Here is a 20874-nt window from a genome sequence, read left to right as displayed (position 1 = left end):
ATCTGTGGGGAAGGGATGTCATATAAATTTGCATTTCTAAGTCACAATTTTAATAAGAAACAGCTTTTAGTGCAGCTGCTAGCAAAGCAGACAACTTTCAAGTGATTTTGCCACCTTCAATTCAGATATAGGTCAGTGGTTTTGAGACTGTCAAAATGCCTAGATTTGCCACCGTTGCTGATAGAAGCTGTTGCACTGAGCTTAATGTTTCAGCTTGAATACCTCTTAACATACCTCCCAAAGTGACACACACTGTCTTGCATACAAGCCAACGTCATGCAGTCAGAAACTTTGAACAACGCTTTATGCACCTTTAATTCCAAAGCACTTCCCAGATAGATTGCCTGAAATGCAGTCAAATATGAGACTGAGGATAACAGTGCAGAAGGGAAAATATTTTTGGCCACAAACACTAGGACAAACTTCTGTTCTCATAAAAAGTACATGGTATCTTATCCTGTCAGCACACAGCAGACAGGGCTTGTGCTTGGAAAAGTATCATCCAAAAGATCTACACACACAGCTGCATGGAACTAAATTTTTCTGTCTCACCAGCATGAAGGGCTAAATTGATCCAACTGAAATTTTAACCCAGGCTTCCAGAGAGAAATTTCAAACCTGAGGCTTAGATTACAAAGCCAGCCCATCCAGGATACACACCCTCTCTCTCTCTCTCTCTCTCTCACACACACACACACACACTCTTTTTAAGCATTGTAGGAAGAAAGTATCAGGCAGAAGAAGTTGAACAGAAATGATTTCTTCAAAGGAAATACTTTGTATGCATAAAAGCAACAGACTGAAACAGTCTTTGATGAGACATGTTAATACTGATTACTTTTCCATCTCAATATTAGTGGCACCACAGAATGAAGAATTCATTGGGATGGGAGCAACAACAGGATCCCGATGCCGAGAACATGCTACAGTCTCTTGGCTTGTCCTCTTCTAGTGGCCTCATCTCAGTCGCTGGCTAATGGTTGTAACGGCAACTGCTCCTCCAGTGCTGCTGAGTTTGCTTGCCCCCGTGACATCCTGTCCCGCACTCTCTTCACTGTAACAGGAGACAGAACAATGGTGGCCCTTAGTTAGCAGGGAGATGACAAAGGCAAGGAGGAGGGTATTGAGCCGGTCCTGGGGCTATTGCAGATTTACAGAAAACTAAAACAATTCTATTTGAGGCATTTTTGAAGTGCTGTAAACCTCCCCATCCCACTCCCTCTAGGCCAGCAGCTGGAGACCAAACAAAGATGGAACAGTGAAAGGGTCGGGTTAATCCTGATCGGGCTCCTACACAAGATCTGGCAGATTAAGCAAACAATATATTTTAATTGAAAGGAACAAATCTCTGTTTTCAGTGTAGGGCTGCTTAACCATGCACAGTAACGCTGCACCACAGCTTAGGACAGGAGGTGGGGAGGCGACTGTATCCACTTGAAAGTGCAGAGGATGTTCAGGCAAGTAGCATGTGATTCTACAAGTTAGAATTTGGCCACAATGCCAAGGTGAAAACCCAGACTCTTGCTGAATGTGCCCTGGGACCTTTAGCAACACCCTGGGTCTGGACCTTAGTTTTACATTTCCTATAAAGAGAAACACCTGGGTCATTGGTTTAGTTTGGACTTGAAGGCACTTAACTGAATCCTCAACAGCGTTTACTACAGAACATTATTTTTCTTAAGGCGTCCCCCATTCAAGTACTGAACAGACCCAAACCTACTTAGATTGTGTGCGCTGACCAGATCACAAATGAAGGTGCCCTAGCTACAGGACACTTGATAGACAGCAGTTTCACTGGAGGTATTGGGGGTGAGGTGAGGGCAAACCCACCTGGAATTTCTGGCACACAGAGTCCACCAAAGAGATAACAGGCAAAGTGCACAAAGCATTTGCCCAGCAGGTAGTAGAAAAGGGGCTGACATCCTCTGCTCAGCCCTGGGATGTCTTACCTAGGGATTCTATTTCCAAGTCTCTGGAGTTCCCAGGATCCTCCTTGATGACTCCCAGCTCCTTTTCCCAGTTGGCCCAGTTAATCTCCTCCACTCTGAAGACAGAAAATAGAACAATTTCCCCCATCAGCCAGTAGACAATGAGGCATGGGGGCAAAACATTCTGATCATACAGCTGCGTACCAAGGCTGCATCTCTGGCATCTCAGTGGCATCCATTCTGATGGATGGTGGTCTCATCAGCACAGCACTAATGACTTGGCGGCAGCAGCAGTGGCTGTACCACAAAAGGCATTGTTGCCAAGGGAGTTCTTATTTAGCTAGTAAGCCCTGTGGAGTGCATTAGTTCTGTATCTTCCTCTGTGTTGTGAACAGTGCCGGTGTTTAAATAATAACACCCCAGTGCCTTGAAGGGGGACACACTTAACTAAAGGAGTTTTCCCGCAGCAAAAAGTCTCTACGCATGGAGTAACACAATGCAATCCATAAGGTCCTGGTGTCATTATCAGAGCGCTCTGGATTTGGCTCCCTCTGTTGAATGAGGATAAGGGATATTCCAAGTCCCAGTCTCCCACACTTTACATGAACAAAGGGAGTTCTGCCACTTTGTGGTTCACTTAGCAGGTTGCAGAGGTGTTATCAAGCAGCATTCACACAGCCAGGAACATTAATGCTCTTCCCACAGGTGGTCTAGCACCGGGACAGCTCCACCATTGGTAGCAAGGGTGGAAGCGCAAGTGTAGATGAGCTGCCAGCATTTTTACCTTCTCAGAGCAGCGCAAGATGACACGTCAGTAAAATGGCTGAGGCTTGATTACACCACAGCATCCAGCATTGCTAACATCAGTGGAGTTGCATGCATCCAAAACCAATGCTGGGAATAGTACAGTACTAGCGTAGACAAGGCCATGGGGAGTTTGATTCGGTAATTCCACTGCTGTGTGCTGCAACTGACTGAAACCACTCGGACTGAGTTCAGCTGCTTTCCTTTCAGGATCAAGCTTGCAGGTCAAAGGGCCCCATTCCAGGAGAAAGGGGCAGTGGAAGAGAGAATGACAGTCTCGTGGCTGTAACACAAGGTAGTAGAAGTACCAGCACTACATGATGCCTAGATACAAAGGTGATGGGGGAGCATGAGAAATGCACCTACAGATACTCGATTATCTAGGAGTGAGTAGGGTAATGTCTTGATTCCCCTCCACCCCCATCTCTCATATACACACACATTATATATATATATATATATATACACACACACACACATATGAGACGGGGGGGGAATCAAGACATTACCCTACTCACTCCTAGATAATCGAGTATCCATAGGTGCCTTTCTCATATATATATGCATGAACAAACCAGGCTCCCCCATTCACACATAATGCCAGCACGCAGACACAGAATTCAGAATGTGGGAAGCTGCCTCCACTTTCTATCTTACCTGAAACACCATCTCATATCTTTCTTATCATCAAGGCTCACCGACAAGAAGCAGCCAGATCTCTGCCTCCTTCTTGGGCACCACAGCCAGGACTTCTCTATTTCCAGAATGGCAATGGCTCTCTGAGGATACAAGTCCATGTTAGAGCGGAACTGGTGCAGCCACAACCCAGGTGCTGAGCTAGCCTAAGTTCCGATCAAGTCTTCCCCATCCACCAAGTATCGTGACTTGGAAAGGCACTTTTGTGAATGTTCCTTGGCTCTGTTACTGCTGTCAGGAAATACCCTAAAGTCTCCTAGGCCTGTGGGCTTAAGAAAGTACTTTAAACTCTGTAATTTTCTAGATAGAGAAAAAGATAGGACTGGGCTGCCATCAGTATAAAAGGGGATTTTGGACTCTGACAGATCCTGTAGTTCTCTCTAGCTCCCAGACTGACTAAGCACAGCCTGTGCTGCCTACTGTCACCTTACAAGGTCTCCCTTAGTTCAGGCAATGCCCAAGCAGTCATGGAAGGAGCTGCTAACCACATTAGAAATTCCTCCAAACCAGGGTAAGCCAACAGAAGGTATAAAACACAGACAAATCTTAACAGAGCCCTACATACGAGAACAGAAACATCTCAAGTAACAAAAGCATGACACCTGCAAAAGGGTTAAACATCTGTCTCCTAACATGGTTTTGCTCCCAGGGTATGCTCAACCAATGAAAGTGTTGTGATGCTGTCGGGTTTTAGCCAGTGTTTATTGGCTGAAGGTGCTGTCACTCAATCTGCGAGGAGAGCTTGCTTGCATGGAGCATCTGGAAGACCAGAATCAGCTCTCCCAGGTTGAGGAGTTGGAATAAATCTCCCAGTAAACTCAGCTGTTAATTTCCCTCAACAAGCACCACCTGCGCAGCATTACTTCCTCTTCCCTCCCAGAGGCAGGGAAGTGACAAAGCACCACTTAAAATGTACAGTCCCATCCATTAAGGAGGTCACAGTCTTTACAAGTAGATCTGGAAGGCACATATCTCAGCACTTTAGATACTAAGGTGATGGGTACTATAGAAATGTGGAGAGAGAAAGATCTCATTACACTTTTACTACTTTAAATAAAACCTTAGAGCTCAGCAAAAACGTCAAATCTTATATCCCAGTGCATGCACGGCAGGAGGATGTTGTAAATGGCTCCCACAGGCCCACATTTAGCGCATAATATGTTATAAGGCCTATATTGGAGACCAGGTGAGCGGTGCAACAGACTTACCTGCAGCTTCCAGACGCTCTTGCTGTAACCAGAGACATTGGTGACAGTCTCGCTCATGAGGGCGATCAGCATGTTGAGCAGGAGGATGTAGGTCAGGATCACAAACAGCAGCAGCAGCAGCATGACAAAGTATTTGAATTTCACACGCTCCTGGAACTCCAGGTCCCCCAGGCCAATGGTGAACTTGAAGAGCTGCAAGGAAGTGCTCAGCAGCCCACTGTACACAACATGGTCTTTAGCGCCGTCCTCTGGGGTAACAGACGTGTTCTGGGAAGCCGGAGGGGCCTCCCCTGTGAGGGTGACCAGAGCTGCAACAAAAGCAGAACAATGAATCTTTCTTAGCAAGTCTCCCTCCTGGCAGGTCTGCCTGTAACACGGTGCTGAGTCAATCCTCACCTGCCGCAAAGCCGAAGAGGAAGATCACGTAAACCACGAGGAAGCGTAGCAGGTCCCTCAGGATAGTCTGGGGACAGAGCAAAAGGCAGTGTTATTAATCACCAATAACCTCACATGATGTTTATACAGCACAAAATCACCAGGACAACAGGAAACTAGCAGACCTATCAAATAATGATATTTGGCTCTGCATCAGTTCTGGCAACATTAACTCATTAATCCCCACAGTCCCTCGCAAGGGAGGCAGGTCAGGAAGTATTATTACTCCCATTCAATAGATGAGGATGTGATACAGAGGCCCACTGGTGGTTCACTGCTCTGAGTCACCAACGCCTATCAGGCCTGACAAACTCAGTACACCTAACTCATTGCTGTCATCATATTTATCTATAAAGAATGTTGTGAGGGACCAAAGGAAAGCTTACGCCATACTGGTCGTCATAAGCATTGAGAGATGCAAGTATGGGTGTTATTTTAAAAGTTGTATGTATATACAGAAAATATTTTTAGAATCTGTGTTCCAGGCAGGGTTGATAAGCATCTTTCACCAGAAAAAGCGACCTAGAACGGCCTATCCACCCTGTCTCTAATGTAAATTAATCATTTTGAAACCAACACACGGGAAGCGCTATTTGCATATGAAGACAACAGTTTGGGGGGGGGGGGGAAGTGAAACCAACAGGGGAGAGCACACAGGACTCTGAGCACCAGGGGTTTTCCTGCCTCTAGAAACAATGACAAACTTTCACTTAGGAACATCCTTGGAGGAAGGGGGTGGTTCACAACAACCTGGATCCTGAATTGAATGAAGATCAGCAAGCTCTGCATAAGATCTTTGAGGGCAGAAATGTTTTGAGATACAGGAGAGTAGCCTGTCAAGGTCATGATTAGTCCCTTAGTTGCATGTTATGCTTCTGATTTATTATAAACATCTCTGTTTCCATAATTCTTGCTCACTTGAATCTGTGATTCTCTGTTCTTTGTAAATACACTTTTTCTTTTTATTATAAATTCATCTCAGGACTGTGATATTAAGTAAAGAGTGCATCCTCGGCTGACCCAAGCAAGCTGGGGGATATGTGGTCTCTCTGGAGGCAGTGGTCTTGGTAATTACTGTGAATGTCCAGTGAAAGGGGCTGGACACCACAGGGAGACTCTTCTGAGGTGTTCGGGGACTGTTATCTGCAATGCAGAGTAAAGGCTGTCAGAGTTCTGGGCAGATTGTTTGGGTGTCTAATAGACTGGGGTGTCAGGGAGCTGGCACCCAGTTTAGCAGCAGCAAGTTTTTCTCCCCCTGAGGCAGGGGTAACAAGATGACTCTCAGGCCTGAGTGCCCCGAGAAAGCATCCCAGAGGAAGTGCAGATATAAAAGGCTGAGAGACTTGCTCAAGGTCACACAGCAATTGGGTAGCAGTGTTGAGCTCAGAACTCAGGAGTTCCTGGCTCCCAGCCCTAAGTTCTTTCCTTCAGACCCTGCTGTTTTCAAAGGTTGAATATGACATACAGTGGAACCTCAGAGTTACGAACACCTCGGGAATGGAACTGTTCATACCCCTGAAATGTTTGTAACTGAACAAAACGTTATGGTGGTTCTTTCAAACGTTTACAACTGAACATTGACTTAATACAGCTTTGAAACTTTACTATGCAGAAGAAAAATGCTGCTTTTAATCATCTTAATTTAAATGAAACAAGCACAGAAACAGTTTCCTTACCTCATCTCTGACATGCTTCTCCAATCCTGAGCACCACAAAAAAATCTGCTTATATGCCTCAATCCAGACTTTCCAATGCTAGGAAACATCTCCTGAACAGACTGCCACTCTGTTTGGTATTGTGTTTTGGTTTGGGGGGATTTTTTTTGTGACAGGTTACTGTGGGGGACCAGGATGAGTCCTAACAAACTCATTTTTTCTTGTGACTTGAGCCAGTATTTGAAAACCTGCTGCAAACTGAGCCAGTGGTCTGCCTCGTGCAGCATTCCACCTCCCCCGAGAGAATACATTTACTCAAACGGCATGGAATTTCAGGGTCCACAGCCTACGTATTAGCTCCTTGCATGTTTCTGATGGTCCTGACAGGAGAACAGTAACTGCAGCATTTGGACAACGCCTCATGTCCCTGAGCATCTCTTACAGGCTGTTTCTCCATACTGACCTTCTGTATCATGACACAATAGATCCCAGTCCACTGGAAGCCCCGAGTGTAGTACAGCATGTTCACCCATCCCAGCAGTAAGGAGAATACCATCGTCGGCACATAGTCTTCTGAACCCACAATATACAGCACAGCTGAAAGCAGCAGCGAGAATGCCTGGAGCAAGCTGGGGGAAGGGGAGGTAACAATCATAGTCACACAGTGAGCTGAAAGTCTCAATGCCAAATCCTTTTTGTGTCACACTGGGCACAGCCAGCTGCATCTTGCAGGGTTACCCAATGGGGTATAAAGTGGCAGCTAATCAGACCCTGTAGTTATAGGTGAGTTAGTATCTAAATCCATCTGCAACCTACTTTCTGCACAAATATATTGCAGATTCGTTAGACGTTAGCAAAGTTCACATTATGGAAAATCTCAGAGATACTGGGCCTGACTCTCATCTCTTTTCCACCAGATACATTCACATACACCAGGCCTGATTTCAGTGGAGTTACACACGTGTAACTGGTATAAAAATGGAGAGAATCAGACCCATCACATATAGAAATACACACACACACAAATTATAAAGTCTCTTCCCCTTAACAAAAACACCTCGCTCTCATATAGTGCTCTTCAACCATTGATCTCAATGTGCGTTACAAATGGAGGTCAGTGTATTATCCCCATTGTACAGACTGGGAAACTGAGGCACGGGAAGATTAAATGACATGCCCAATGCCATGACTTCAATGGGAGCCACTGGTGGAGCCAGAAATGGACCCCAAGTCTCCTGAGTCCCAGTCCAGTGCTCTGTCCACTTGGCCACCTGGCCAAATCCCAGTCACTAAATGAGCAATTCCACATATAAAAAACGGTCACTCACCTTTCTGTAACTGTTGTTCTTCGAGATGTGTTGCTCATATCTATTCCATTCCCCCCCCCCACCGTCCCCTCTGTCGGAGTAGCCGGCAAGAAGGAACTGAAGGGGGGTTGGGCCGGCAGGGTCATATATAGAGCACTATATCAGCGCCACTCCAGGGAGCTCCACAGCCGGCCCGACGGGTAGCTGCTAGGGAAAAAGTTTCCGACATCCGTGCACGCGGCGTGTACACCTAACTGGAATAGATATGAGCAAGCACTCGAAGAAAAAGTTCATGTTAATATCATCTGTATTACAGTAGCACCTAGATGCCCCAACCAAGGGTCAAGGCTCTATTGCACCAGGCAGGGTTCAAATGAACAAAAGAGAAAGACAGTCCCTGACCCAGAGAGCTCACAATCTAGGACTATGACAAGAGGCAACTGGTGGAAGAAACCAGCAAAGAGTTGGTTGGAAAGATGACATAACAGCAGAACAAGCACGCTGTGTGAGAGAATGGGTCATTTCTGCTCACCACCCGCCTAGCTACCTCGTGCCAGTTCAGCTGCCTCTTAACAGAGGTTTGATTTCACATTAACTTTCATTTCCCACGTACAGAAAGACCTCAATGCAGCCATCAGAGAGCACATTCTTCAGGTTCCGCCATCTCCTCAAAAAGTACAGAATCTATCAGAAAAGACAGAAATCAACAAGGATAGTTTGTTAACGCAGCAAGACACATCTGAATCCAATCTCTGCTGGGATAATCTACTGCATAGCGAATGGTTTCTTCAGAGCCTTTTTATTTATATAATTTGCTCCAATGATAGAAAAATTCAGACCATCCCTCTTCTGTGATGGAAAAGGGCTCCCGGTAACAAAGAGCCAATAAAGAAATAGTAACTGAGCCACAGATCTTGTATGTGTCTTTTTAATACAGTGTATCCAATAATTAATGTATATTTACTATTGTATAACACAAAACCCCTCTTGTGATCTTTTACATTGTGCCCATCTTACTAATCCTCCCTTTCTGTCATCCTTTGCTTGCTATATCCTGCTTGTATTGCAAGCACCTGATGGCAAGAACCTCTCCTTCCATTTATCTGTGCAGCTTCGTGCACATTTATGGTATTATGGAAATAAATAAGAGTGGTGTACCAATGCCATGGAGATGGCTGTTTTATTTCAGAGCAGATAGGTTAGAGATCTTTGTACCTGAGCAATTATGAGATAAAAGCCTCCCAGGAAAACAATGATCTGTCCAGTGAGCTGCAAGAAGCCGATAGCTGTGAACTCTGCTCGAAATGGAGACTGCAAGATAAAAACAAGAATATGAAGACAGCAGCGGGAGCTGTAGCCACCCAAAGCCCTTTAAACCCCTTAAACCACAGCCCCAGCATTCAAGCTCACTCCACCCCATCCAAGTAAGCCAGCCCTACCTGTAACTGCAGGGGACGATGGTAAGCAAGGACCGTGAAGATGGCCATGAATATAAAATAACAGAAAAAACTTAAGTAAAATCTCCTGGCAGCAAATGAGTCCCATTTGTGCTGAAGCAGTTTGTTCAGCGGCTCCAAAACCACCATCTTGTATCGATTCTAGGGTGAGAGGAAGAAAAAATAACATGTCGTCAGAGATCCAGAATCACCATAAAGCCTTCTTGATCCAGTGTTGGAATTCACTGGCCAGAAGCCCTGCATGTCTATTTCATCAGACCTCTCAGAATGAAAGGACCCTGGCATCCTATTGGACTTGGATACTGCCTGCATCCTATAGCCCTGTATTTGGAGAGATCCAGGCTAAGTCACTGCTCCATGTCAGGGAACAGAATATAAATGTCTCAAACTCCTTCCTTCTTGCAGATTAGCAACAAATCTGAAGGGGTTTAATAATGTTAACCATATATGTAAAGTCCTCATCATTAATAATGAACAAATTCAAACATTTTATTTCCCTAAAATAAAACAGTCTGAAATGCCAAATTAATCTACATGATTTACAGCAACACTATAAAAAACTGGACAAAGCCATTCTGTATTTGATTTTAAATAAGTTCTCAGGACTCACTGGTGTGTCACTGCTCTCAGCAAGGATCTCCAGCACAGAGTTTTTCTCATAACTATCTACAGAGGACAAGTCATAGAGAGATACATGGACGGGTCCATAGGTCCATTCAGTGAACTTGCGAGACAGGTGCCGGTACTCTGGATCCTTGATCTCTCTTTGGAGAATGTGTCTGAAGATCTGAAGGGAAAGTTTATGTGTATTATACTAATTATACATTAGGATGTAAAATGAAATTCCCAGCGTACCTGAGTTTTCTTCAAACCTGTAACCCTGCTTCCTGCATACACTTTGCAGATATGTTCTTGGTCATATATACGATCCGGCCAAGAACTTGAGGCAAACTAAGCACAGCTTCTACAAGCTCTGTCAAAGGAGTAACAACTCTCAACCCAGCCCAGGAGCTCCCAGCTGGGATCACATCAGCACAGCTCCTAACGCGAGGGTCTGGAAGAGGGTTTCTTCATGCCTCCTGCAGTGGCACTGCTGGAGAGTCTCATGTGCAGTAACGTACGATGCACATACATCAGACCCAGCCTCTAGGCAGGGGACTCACTCCACTGTCCTCACTATTTCTAGCCATGCCCAGAGAATCACTCTCGTGGTGTTTACCTCTACTTTGCCCTTCTTGGCAGCCAGTTTCAGTGGCGTTAACCCAGCCCGGTTCACTATCTCCTCGAGCTTCTCTGCTGGGTTAATCTTCGTGCCTGCCTTTAAGATCTCATCATACATCTTGCACACTAACTCAGTATTCTGCTTGGTGTCATCTGCGATCACCACCAGGGCATGGAGAACTGTGTTGCCCAGGGAATCCTGTTCCTGGAGCCTGGCTTTCTGATAGGGGTTATCAAGGAGGTATTTTATCACATCAAACTGGTTGGTGCAGGCAGCCAAGGAGAGGGGAAGTTCACCTGGAAAGATGGAGGCAGGGTTTGAAAAAAAAAAAAAAAAGTAGTTTTAGGAAGAACATTTATTTATCTTAGTCTGCAGAGTCTTGTCACTGTAACAGTGGTGGGCTTTTTCTTGCTGAATCTCTGTATTCAGGCTTGGATGTTTTGTAGTTAATTGGTACGGAAAAACAGTCCCTCGCTACTTCTGGGAGCAGCTGGACCACTTTGCCAGACTCAGATTTTGGCTGCACCCAGTCCCTCCATCTATTTTTGGGCTTAGTCCACACATGTGGGGGGTCTGAAGCAGTCCCATGTCCCTAGACAGGGACAAGTGCACACAACTGAACAGCAGGAGGCAAGCACCGACTGGTTCAGAGGAGAGCTCAGTCTGGTGAAGATGTTTAGCTACCCCAGTAGGATGGGGCACCTGTGGTTATGGAATGGAGGAGATTACACCAAATGCATGGAGTGGCAAACCCAGGATGAGACAGTATCTCCACATACTGCAGAGTTCCCAGATAGCAAGCCGGAGCCTGCAATGCTGACTTACCAAAATAAAAACACACTCCTTCTTTCTTCTTCCTGAAAAATTCACCATGGGCTCTGGCGTGGACGTCGGCTCCATTCTCTACCAGCAGTTTCACTAAATCTAGGTGCCTCTTCTCTATGGCAATGTGGAGTGCAGTCTGGCCTAAGGAAACAGGCATTACAGTCAGAGCTTGTTGTAATGGTGCCAGGGACAGATGGAGCAGGAAAGGCCTTTCCAGAAAACCCCACCAACGTATCAAATCACCCACAGCAATACTGTCAATATGGTGAAATAATCATGGACTCCCAGACATACTGTGTGCAGGGAACTGGTGGCAAATGCTGACTTTGCAACAGCGACCGTTGGCAATGCAATTTGAACACTGAGCACATGAGCTGTCAGACACAAACTCCCGCAAGACTATGAGGAGCTGAACGGTGTAATTTCTCTTAGAGCTACAATAAGATCTCAGATCTGACCATGAAGCAGTAATAATGATCTAGAAAGATAGAGGTAATATACATGCACACAGGGGTATGTTTCTTTGGAATATTTGCTATTAAAAGGATAAATCCACTTGGCAGAACTCATTCATTTCTTAAATGTAACTTGTTTTCACTGAACAATACTACGTAATCTTTTTCCTTCTCCAAAGCACTTTACAAACCTTAACAACAGAACCTCACCATAATCCTCGGTAAATAAGCCAGTATTACCCCCATTTCTCAGATGAGAGAACTGAGGCACAGAGAGGTTAAGTGAATTGCTCAAGGCCAGAGAAGTAGGTATCAGAGACAGAATTAGAACTCAGAAATGCCCAGCTCCCTTTTCTGTGTTCAGGCCATCGGTATACCCAATCCACAAACGAAGAACTCCAGCATACTATCAATTATGCATCCATCCAATTCCCATTATTTTCCATAGCTGCTGCCTTGCTGATTATTGACCTCAAAGTCAGACACACGGTCCCGGAGAACCCTTACCTGCATAGTAACTATTGGTGCATGCAGCATTGACAAGTGGCCTTGGATTCTCAGTCTTCTGGTCTATTTCTAGCAACAGTGGGATAGTGGGATTTGTCCCATCTTTTAAATTCAGCAGGGCTTTCATTAAGCAGGTCTTACCCGTCTCAGCATCTGGTAGAGAGAGAGACAGCATGGAGAGGGGCATAACTGTGCTTTGTACATGACTGCACCATCAGTTTCATCTTGCCCAGAACTTAACTGTCAATGTAGCATTAAATACATTAATTAAAAATCCCTTTCTCACAGTATTTCCAGCCTGCATTAGACGCAAAGAGCTTAGAAAAACCATACTGCTTAGCACTTTACATCCACAGATCTCAAAGTGCTTTGCACACAGGTGGGTAAAAGCATCATTATCTTCATTTCACAGATGGGGAAAGTCAGACATGGGAAAAGGAAGCGATTTGCCTGACATAAGGCCAGTGGCGGAGCTGGGAGCAGCACCCAGACCCCTGTGCTCTAGCCCTAGACCACACTAACTCTTGTTTGTGGCTGCAAGAGGTTCAGAGTCCAAACTTTTGATTTGGTGGAAGGGCGTATTGTGGGCAGGGGGAGCTGTGAGCCTAGAGACTTTTGGTTTGGTGCTTATTCAAAGTGAGCAACAAACCCTTTGAGCTATGCGGGCCACTATCAAGGCATGTCTGTGTTAAATCACCAGAGTACTGAGCCCGTATCTACCTGTATATCTTGAATCGGAGAGAAATTTAGAGGTCCTGCTCAAGTAATCAAGCAAACCATCCAGCTCCTCCGGGTTACCCCTCGAGACAGCACCAAAGAGCCGATCTCTATCAAAGCGATTTGGGTCCTTTTGGCTACTGGAGAAATGTGAAGAGTTAACCATGTTTTAGACACTCCACAAGAGATTATGTACCAGTCTCCCGTGATGGGGGAGCTGCTATGGTTTCGCTGTAAGAAGAGCGATGGGCACGGTGGTTTGGCAGAAGAAAGAATTAAACTCTTTCAAATCAAAGAACAAAAAGAGAGCTAACTCCCTCAACCCCTTTTTTTGTTTGTTTGTATTGGCCTCAGCACCTTCTGGTTCCAGACAGAGGTGCCCTCTCCGAGTGTGGGGGAAAGGGGTAGTATGTACCCCTCTCCATCTGCGTACCACCCCCTCAGGAAGAATGCATTTTCACTCTCTGCAAAGTTTCTGGCACCAGCTTGAATTTCACTTAGTAATGGAAGGCTTCCCAAGGGCAAATCCCACAATTACTTACTTGCTGGAAAGTCCTGGTCTATAATTCAAGTTAATCCTGATTTTTGGATCAAAGTCACTGCTCTCTTTCTTGTAAGGAGTCTCCAGGGGTGGTTTTTCCTTCCCTCCTTTGGCCCCTTTATTTTCTCCCTGTTTACCAGCTGCAGAACTACCTTCCTGGATGCTGTCATCCGTTTCTATCAAACCGATCAGCCTGTTCTGTGACAGGCCTGGCTTCTTGTACGTAGGCTTTGAGGTATCCATGTCTGGTAGAACGATGCTTCAGATCATCAAAGTTGCTCCCAGTAAAAGTAGAGATCTGCAAAAGAGTGAAAGAATTCATTCGATATTGCAGCTGAATTAGACCTCTCACTTGAGGTCCATCCTTGTCCACCCTGCTCCTTCCTTTTCTCACAAAACAACAGAGCTCCCCATAGGACTGACCTAGAGGTTCCCAAGCCATCGTCCAGGGATCCCTATGGTCTAGTACCATCTGCACAGTGAAACGTCTTTATTTACTTGTTGAACACCTAGAGTTTACTCAGTGCTGTGCAGACGGAGAAGGCAGCACAGTCATTGCCCCAAAGACTTTTACCATTCAAGGGCCTGTACCTGCAACTGTATCTATGGGTGGGTCCCTTCAAAAACCTGCTGACTTCAGTGGGACTCTGCCCGGGTCTATGAGCTTGCCTGCACCCATCAGATTGGAGGATCAAGGCCTTAAATAGTCTTTGGGGCAGGGAAATAATCAAAGAGAAGTTGTAAAAGCAGCTTAGAGAGTACAGACCAGCAGGGTGTGCTTGGCAGTATGTCCCATTTGGAGATAATCTCACCTGCTATTGACGGATGGGGTCCTTAGATAAAATGTACTGCACGGAATCCATTAGGACTCAGCAATAAGGGAAGGGGAGGAATATCAACATTTAGGACACGGACACCATTGCTCTTGTCTTAATGTACCCAGTACAGGCTAACTACCAAGTAGCCCCATGAGATAAGATTATTAACAACAGGCCTTCATTGGAAGAGAGGGTTAGGTTTGCTCAAGTTCTTTGTTTGGAAGTAGGAAAGGGGGATATATTTGCAGGGTAAACTCATGCCTAACACACAGTATGTTCCTTGTGGACTGCTGCATCACATACTGAGACATGAGTGTGTATGGCCTAACATCTCCTCAAAGCTGTGGCATGCTCCAGCCACCGCTATCCACAAGCGCATGGGCTCTGACCTTCTGATCAACAACCTGAGCACATGCACATACCGTGTACAGCTGCTATTCCGGTAAATATTGCTCTCCTGGCCTGAGCACAGTGCAGCCTCATCGCTCCCAGCCAGGGAGAATGAAGCAAGATCTGCTGCACAGCCATTACAGTACCAGGCCAGCCCACCAGAGTCTAATATTTCCAATATTCTTTTTCCATCATTTTGAGCCCTCTCTTTACAAATATCTGGTTAGATCTCAGACCCACCTGTGCAAGCTTCCGCTGAACACACTGAGCCACTAGAGGAGGGAATGACTGAGAGGAGCCTAAGAGGAGGCAAGGAAACACCCATGACCAATTCGAGCTAAACAACATCCTTATCAACTGTGCCTTCTGCACATGCGCTGTCTGAAAGAGTTAACAGGTCCTCCGGAATATCATGCTGCAGGGTTGGAAAGCCAGGCTCCCTATTCTATGTCAGGGCAGCGTCACAGGAACGCAGTATAAGCACTGTGCTCTAGATTAGGATGCAGAGAGGCTTATTTAGATCTAGGCAGTGTATGTTTACAAAGCAATTTTCATGCAGTTCACAGCAAGAGAAATGCAAAGGCACATGCAAGGAAAGTCTATATTAACCATTTTATTTTAAGTTGTAATAAGGCTTCAGTCATGCAGCTTAGGCCCCATTCTATTGCCAAGCACCCCATGCACACACAAACATACGCCCCACAGTCCCAACACACCCTTCATGCCCTCCCCACCAACACTTACTGTGGCAGCCACAAAGCCTTCAGAGAGCTAAGTGTTTATGACTCATACCACACCCAGGTTGCGTTTTTGTGGCTTCTTGTTCCTGAATTCTCTCTCAGCTGCAGTTCCCATCCCTTCTCGGTGCTTTAAAGATGTACAGTCCTATTTACTCAGAAGGCATTTCAGGTTTTCTTTAAAAACAAAAGCAAAACGTGTCCTAAAAAAAAGACCTTACAAGAAATACACTTCGTTTCTGGCTCCCTGGAGAATCGAGAGGGCATTCTTTGGTCCCCAACTGAGCTTTCCCCTGTCTATTCAAGCGGCTGCTAGTCAACTACCAAGCCACTCTGAATTGCACAGCACAAAGCAAGACCTGCAGTCAAATGAAAAGCACAGCACACATTCTGAGCAGGAGCTCCACCCAAGAAACGCTGCTGCCCTGATAGACGGGTCCCAGATGAGCTTACAGAGGCTGACCGCCCCTCAGTGCAAAGGCAAATGCCAGTGATCACTAGCGAGAGTGCAAAAGTTAAATGAAGATTTGAAAAAGCTCTTACGCAGAGGTAAGATTAATCTTACACTGCAAAAGAAACGGTGCTCCTTTTAGCACTCACTACTGCATGCTGATGGTGAGAAAGAGCATCCCTAGGTGGAGATCCTGGCTGGTGCCTATGAGGAATCCAGGCTGCTTGTAGGGAGTAGCTATTGATTCTGCACTGGCTAGCCACTCAGTGAATAACGGAAGAGCGGCAAAGCGCTTGAGCAGGATGTGACTAGATGGATTTTGCAGTAAGAAAGAAATCCATATTAGAGAGCCAATGAGGGCAGTTATACTGGCAATGTCTGGCTCACTCGGTACATTGCAAGTTGTATTCTTATCCGCTCGTTACCCATGCAGAGGGGTAGAGTTTTGAGGCTGTCAACCAACCACAGGAGGCTCAGGTCTGACGAGAGGTGCGTAAATTTTATCTCCACTCTTTCTGTAGCCAGTGGTTTTCCTCACGAGTATGTCACAAGGCTCAGGGATCAGCCCCAAGATGAGCGAAGTTGTCATGGAAACATCTACCACCAGCCCACTTCCTAGGAAAGCCAGTTTTTCCACACATAGCTTCACATGCCCAAGCTGTGGAAAGGCTCAGATCAGAATGAAATAAGAACCAGCTTAACCACAATGTTAACAAGAAAGACCCACAGTATCAGCTGCACAACACGAGCCCAAGGGATAGCACAAAGGCGTCCCAGTTCTAAAGAGCTGGGCTCTGTTGCTCCAGTTTTCAGCAGCACAGTTCAATGCCCCATTGCTCCCTGGAGATGCAGCACTGGACAAGACCCCTTGCAGATAGTCAGAGACCCCAACTCAATCATTATTTATTGTTGATAGCTGATGCTGTAATTCTGATCTCATCTACATGCTCCTTCTTGATGGAAGACTAACTTGGCTGCATCATGATGGAGAGCAAAGTGCTGGGACAACCCCTAGTTCCCACTCCAAAAATATGATGTACAGGGAACCCAGCTGCCATGCCAGGGCAGTTACACTGTGGGTGAACCCAGGACTGGAACAGCTGGAGGTGCTGCAAAGCAGCAATGAGGCGAAACTTAGAGAAGAGATTCCTAAAAACAAAATTAATGCACAGGTGAAGGATTTCATACTGATCATTCATTTTCAGCTTCCTTCCTCTAATGCAGATGGGGAATTTTGTTCCATTCCTCTCTCCAACATGGTCTGCATTGACTCATCGCAGCCAGACCTGAAGTGAAAATGCTGAGCTGCATATCCGAGATTAGGGTGGTAGATCCTGACTGTGGTCTTTTCTTTGGGGGCCATATCTTGCCCAGTCTGTGGGATAGTGGGGTCCTACTGTGAGAAGGGAAATTCCACCAGTTGACATCTTATTACGGGAACCTTTGGTGCAAGAATTGCCAATGCAACTGAATATGTGGTACACGTAGCCTGATCAGTCCAGCAGTAAGTTCCCAACAATGGTACACTTCAAATTCACCAGTCGCAGAGCATTTCCTTCAGCCAACGCCCTGTGGTCTCTTCAGTTCTTTCTCCTCCTCCCCCAGCAGAGTCAAAGCCTCTGGAGTTAGTGTAACCTCCATTATTTTCAGCAGTGTCGGTGCAAGATGACATTCAGAGCACTCCCCAACCACAGCAGCACACCGCTTAGCTGGGCCTACAACACTCTCGAGGCCCAATATCTTGAGTGGTCCCTATTCTGCATTGCCATGCAAGATACTGAGCCCAGGGCTCAGATTCTGCTCTGTCATTACCCAACACTGCCAGAGGCCCAATGAAGTCGAGAGTAGTTCTCAGCTGGAAGGACTGCAGGCACGAGACAGCATAGGGGCGACTTGGCCATCCCCCAGGGAAACATTCCAAGTTAGTATCTAGCTAGAATCTGCCTCTCACCGAAATACTGTTAGAAGCCATAGTGCCATCCACCTGCTCAATGGTTCTGAATTAAATCACAAGCCAGTATCTCAGATGCCTGTGTTAATCCATGGGGAGAAATAGAGCTGGTTCTATAATGATGTAAAGCTATTTCTGCTTTCCTTTCCTTGTTAGTAGCTTTGACTGTGCCACAGATTCCAGAAAATGACAGAAATCAGGCACAGGCAGAGAAATGCAAACAGGGCTCAGTTCTCCTCTCTCTTTCACACCAACTTTACACTGGTTTAACTCCACTGGCTTTAGTAACACTTCTGATTTACACTGGTGTAAAAGTCCATAGAATCAGGACCAGAATTTGAACTAGACCAGGTCCTTGTGGGTTCTTTTCCCAGGGCTACATATGAAATACCCTCCCATCCCTATACTTTGTCATGCCAAGGAATGGAACAAGTCCACGGAATTGCATTGCAAGATTTCTTTATATGAATCTGGCTTTAACATCATACACAACAGGAGAGAGAGAGAGCACACAGGGATGCTGGGAGAGGAATCTCTGCCATATGTGAAGTATACCATTGTTGGGAACTTACAGCAAAATACACAATGCCTCAAAGAAGCTGAGGAAGGACGTGGAAAATAGGAACTTTTGGCACAGGATTTATGAAGAACAGAATTTAAACACTGAATATCACAATAGCAAATACTTCTCTTCAATCACTGCAACACTACACACAACCATAGACAACATCAGGGTATGTGTTAATATAGTTCACAGAGTGGGAAAGTGAGGCAGAAAGGTTACATGACTTGCCCAAGTTTATACAAGAGTTGTATCAACCAGGCGAGGTATTAACAAACTTCAACAGAACTTTATTTACAGTGGAAATCTCTTTACCAAGCTGTAGCTGCACACTCTGTAACTCTCCCAGCCTCCTCAATTCTGGGGCATACAATTTCACAGGCTGGACTAAAACCTGATCCAGATCATATCCTAGCAATTTCAAATCCTCCTCCTCCAACAGATTTGCAAACCTTACGTTCCTTCTTGGGTCTTACTTCCTGGTATGCAAAATTCATTCCCAATTATGCTTCTGTCGTTGAACCGTTACGAGAATTACTATGGAGAAGTTCAACCTTAGTGTGGACAACAGATGCACAAGCTAGTTTCGAAAGGGTGAAAGACTTGATTGTACGTAGTCCAGTACTTGCACTATTCAGTCCCGCATTGCCCACAATGGTAACTACTGATGCTTCTGATTATGGACTTGGGGCTGTCCTCTCACAACTTCATGAGGACAACACAGAGAGGACTGTTGCATTTGCTTCAAGGACACTAAGTAATGCTGAGAGAAAATATTCTACAGTTGAAAAAGAAGCACTTGCTTGTGTCTGGGCTACTGAAAAATGGAGAACTTACCTGTGGGGCCGCACGTTCAAGTTGCGCACAGACCACAGCCCTTTGACGACGTTGCTCACCACAAAAGGACTGGGAAGAGCAGGATATCGTATTGCTAGATGGTCTGCAAGACTACTCTCTTTCAATTATGAACTGGAATATAAGCCTGGAAACGAAAATATGGTAGCTGATTGCCTTTCTTGCCTGCCTTTGCCTTCACCAGATGGTCCACCGGAGGATGAGGATGTAGTAGTTGCGCTTATTACAAGCACCCTTACTGCAGTTACAAGAGAACAATTTCAAGCTGCTTGTTCAGCGTGTCCAATTCAACAAAAATTATGGGAATTTCTGACAAAGAGATGGCCCAGTAACCCTAAAAACATTGACCCAGTTTTGCTGCCTTATTTTAGAGTTTGGGATGAACTTTCTTTGCTCGATGGCTGCGTGCTATGAGGTACACACCGGCTACTTGTGCCGGAAGGATTACAGTCAAAACTCATACACCTGGCACACGATACTCATCAAGGAATTGTCAGAACCAAACAACGACTATGGGATCTGTATTGGTGGCCAGGGATGGACTCTCAAACTGAAGCACTCATAAAATCCTGTGTCACTTGCCAAATGCATGATAAGACAGCAGTGACATGTACCCCTCCATTACAGCCTGTTCCTCTTCCTAAATCTGCATGGGAAAAAGTGGCGATTGACATTGTAGGACCCTTTGATACTGCTCCAATTGACTGTCGTTATCCCACCCTCGTCGCCAAAAAGTTGTATCAACCAGGCAAGGTATTAACAAACTTCAACAGAACTTTATTTACAGTGGAAATCTCTTTACCAAGCTGTAGCTGCACACTCTGTAACTCTCCCAGCCTCCTCAACTCCTCCCCCCTCCTTCCTGTTTCCTGTCCTTTCAGATTCCCAACAGCCAGTGCTCCCAGTTCTAATAATAACATGCAGCATCTAAACACCACCACAAGTCAGTGTCAGAGCCAAGAATAGAACCCAGGAGTCCTGACTCCCAGTGCTTTGGCTCCAGTCACAAGACTTGTCTGAGGGGAACTGATTTCTGGCCAACAAACTTATTTCACTAGTGAACAATTTCACACTTGAACTTGAGTCTATGGAGGGGACAGTTTTCTATTACTCCATTAAAAAGGGTGGGGATGTAAATAACAGACTGATAGATTATAAAGCCAGAAGGGATCATTGTGATCATCTAGTCCGACCTCCTGTATCACATGAGCCATAGAACTTCCTGGAATTAATTCCTGTTTGAACTAGAGCACAACTTTTAATTCTTTTACATGAACAGTTGTTAAAGGAATTTAACAGACTATAAAGATTTCATGCCACTGTCCCTCTGCCCCCAGGGGAATCATTTCACAA

The 20874-nt window shown here is 45.5% G+C and overlaps 1 protein-coding gene across 1 annotated transcript; it reads right to left on the bottom strand.

Moving 5' to 3' along the window:
* Nucleotides 1-741: 741 nt before the first annotated feature.
* Nucleotides 742-15992, bottom strand: LOC135890968 (transient receptor potential cation channel subfamily V member 2-like). Its single transcript, XM_065418450.1, has 16 exons — nucleotides 15710-15992; nucleotides 13759-14055; nucleotides 13220-13356; nucleotides 12500-12652; nucleotides 11538-11678; nucleotides 10710-11008; nucleotides 10101-10277; nucleotides 9473-9631; nucleotides 9249-9344; nucleotides 8647-8717; nucleotides 7190-7355; nucleotides 5033-5099; nucleotides 4637-4944; nucleotides 3390-3511; nucleotides 1950-2044; nucleotides 742-1054 (listed from the first exon to the last, which is right to left on the bottom strand). The coding sequence occupies exons 2-16, from the start codon at nucleotides 13998-14000 to the stop codon at nucleotides 963-965; spliced, it is 2325 nt and encodes a 774-aa protein (XP_065274522.1). The 5' UTR covers nucleotides 14001-14055; nucleotides 15710-15992; the 3' UTR covers nucleotides 742-962.
* Between the last annotated feature and the right edge of the window lie 4882 nt (nucleotides 15993-20874).

The sequence above is a fragment of the Emys orbicularis genome, chromosome 17 (assembly GCF_028017835.1).
Source record: "Emys orbicularis isolate rEmyOrb1 chromosome 17, rEmyOrb1.hap1, whole genome shotgun sequence".
In the NCBI taxonomy this organism is placed as follows: domain Eukaryota; kingdom Metazoa; phylum Chordata; order Testudines; family Emydidae; genus Emys; species Emys orbicularis.
Note: the sequence above shows the minus strand (reverse complement) of the source record. Positions and strands in the feature narration are given on the sequence as shown.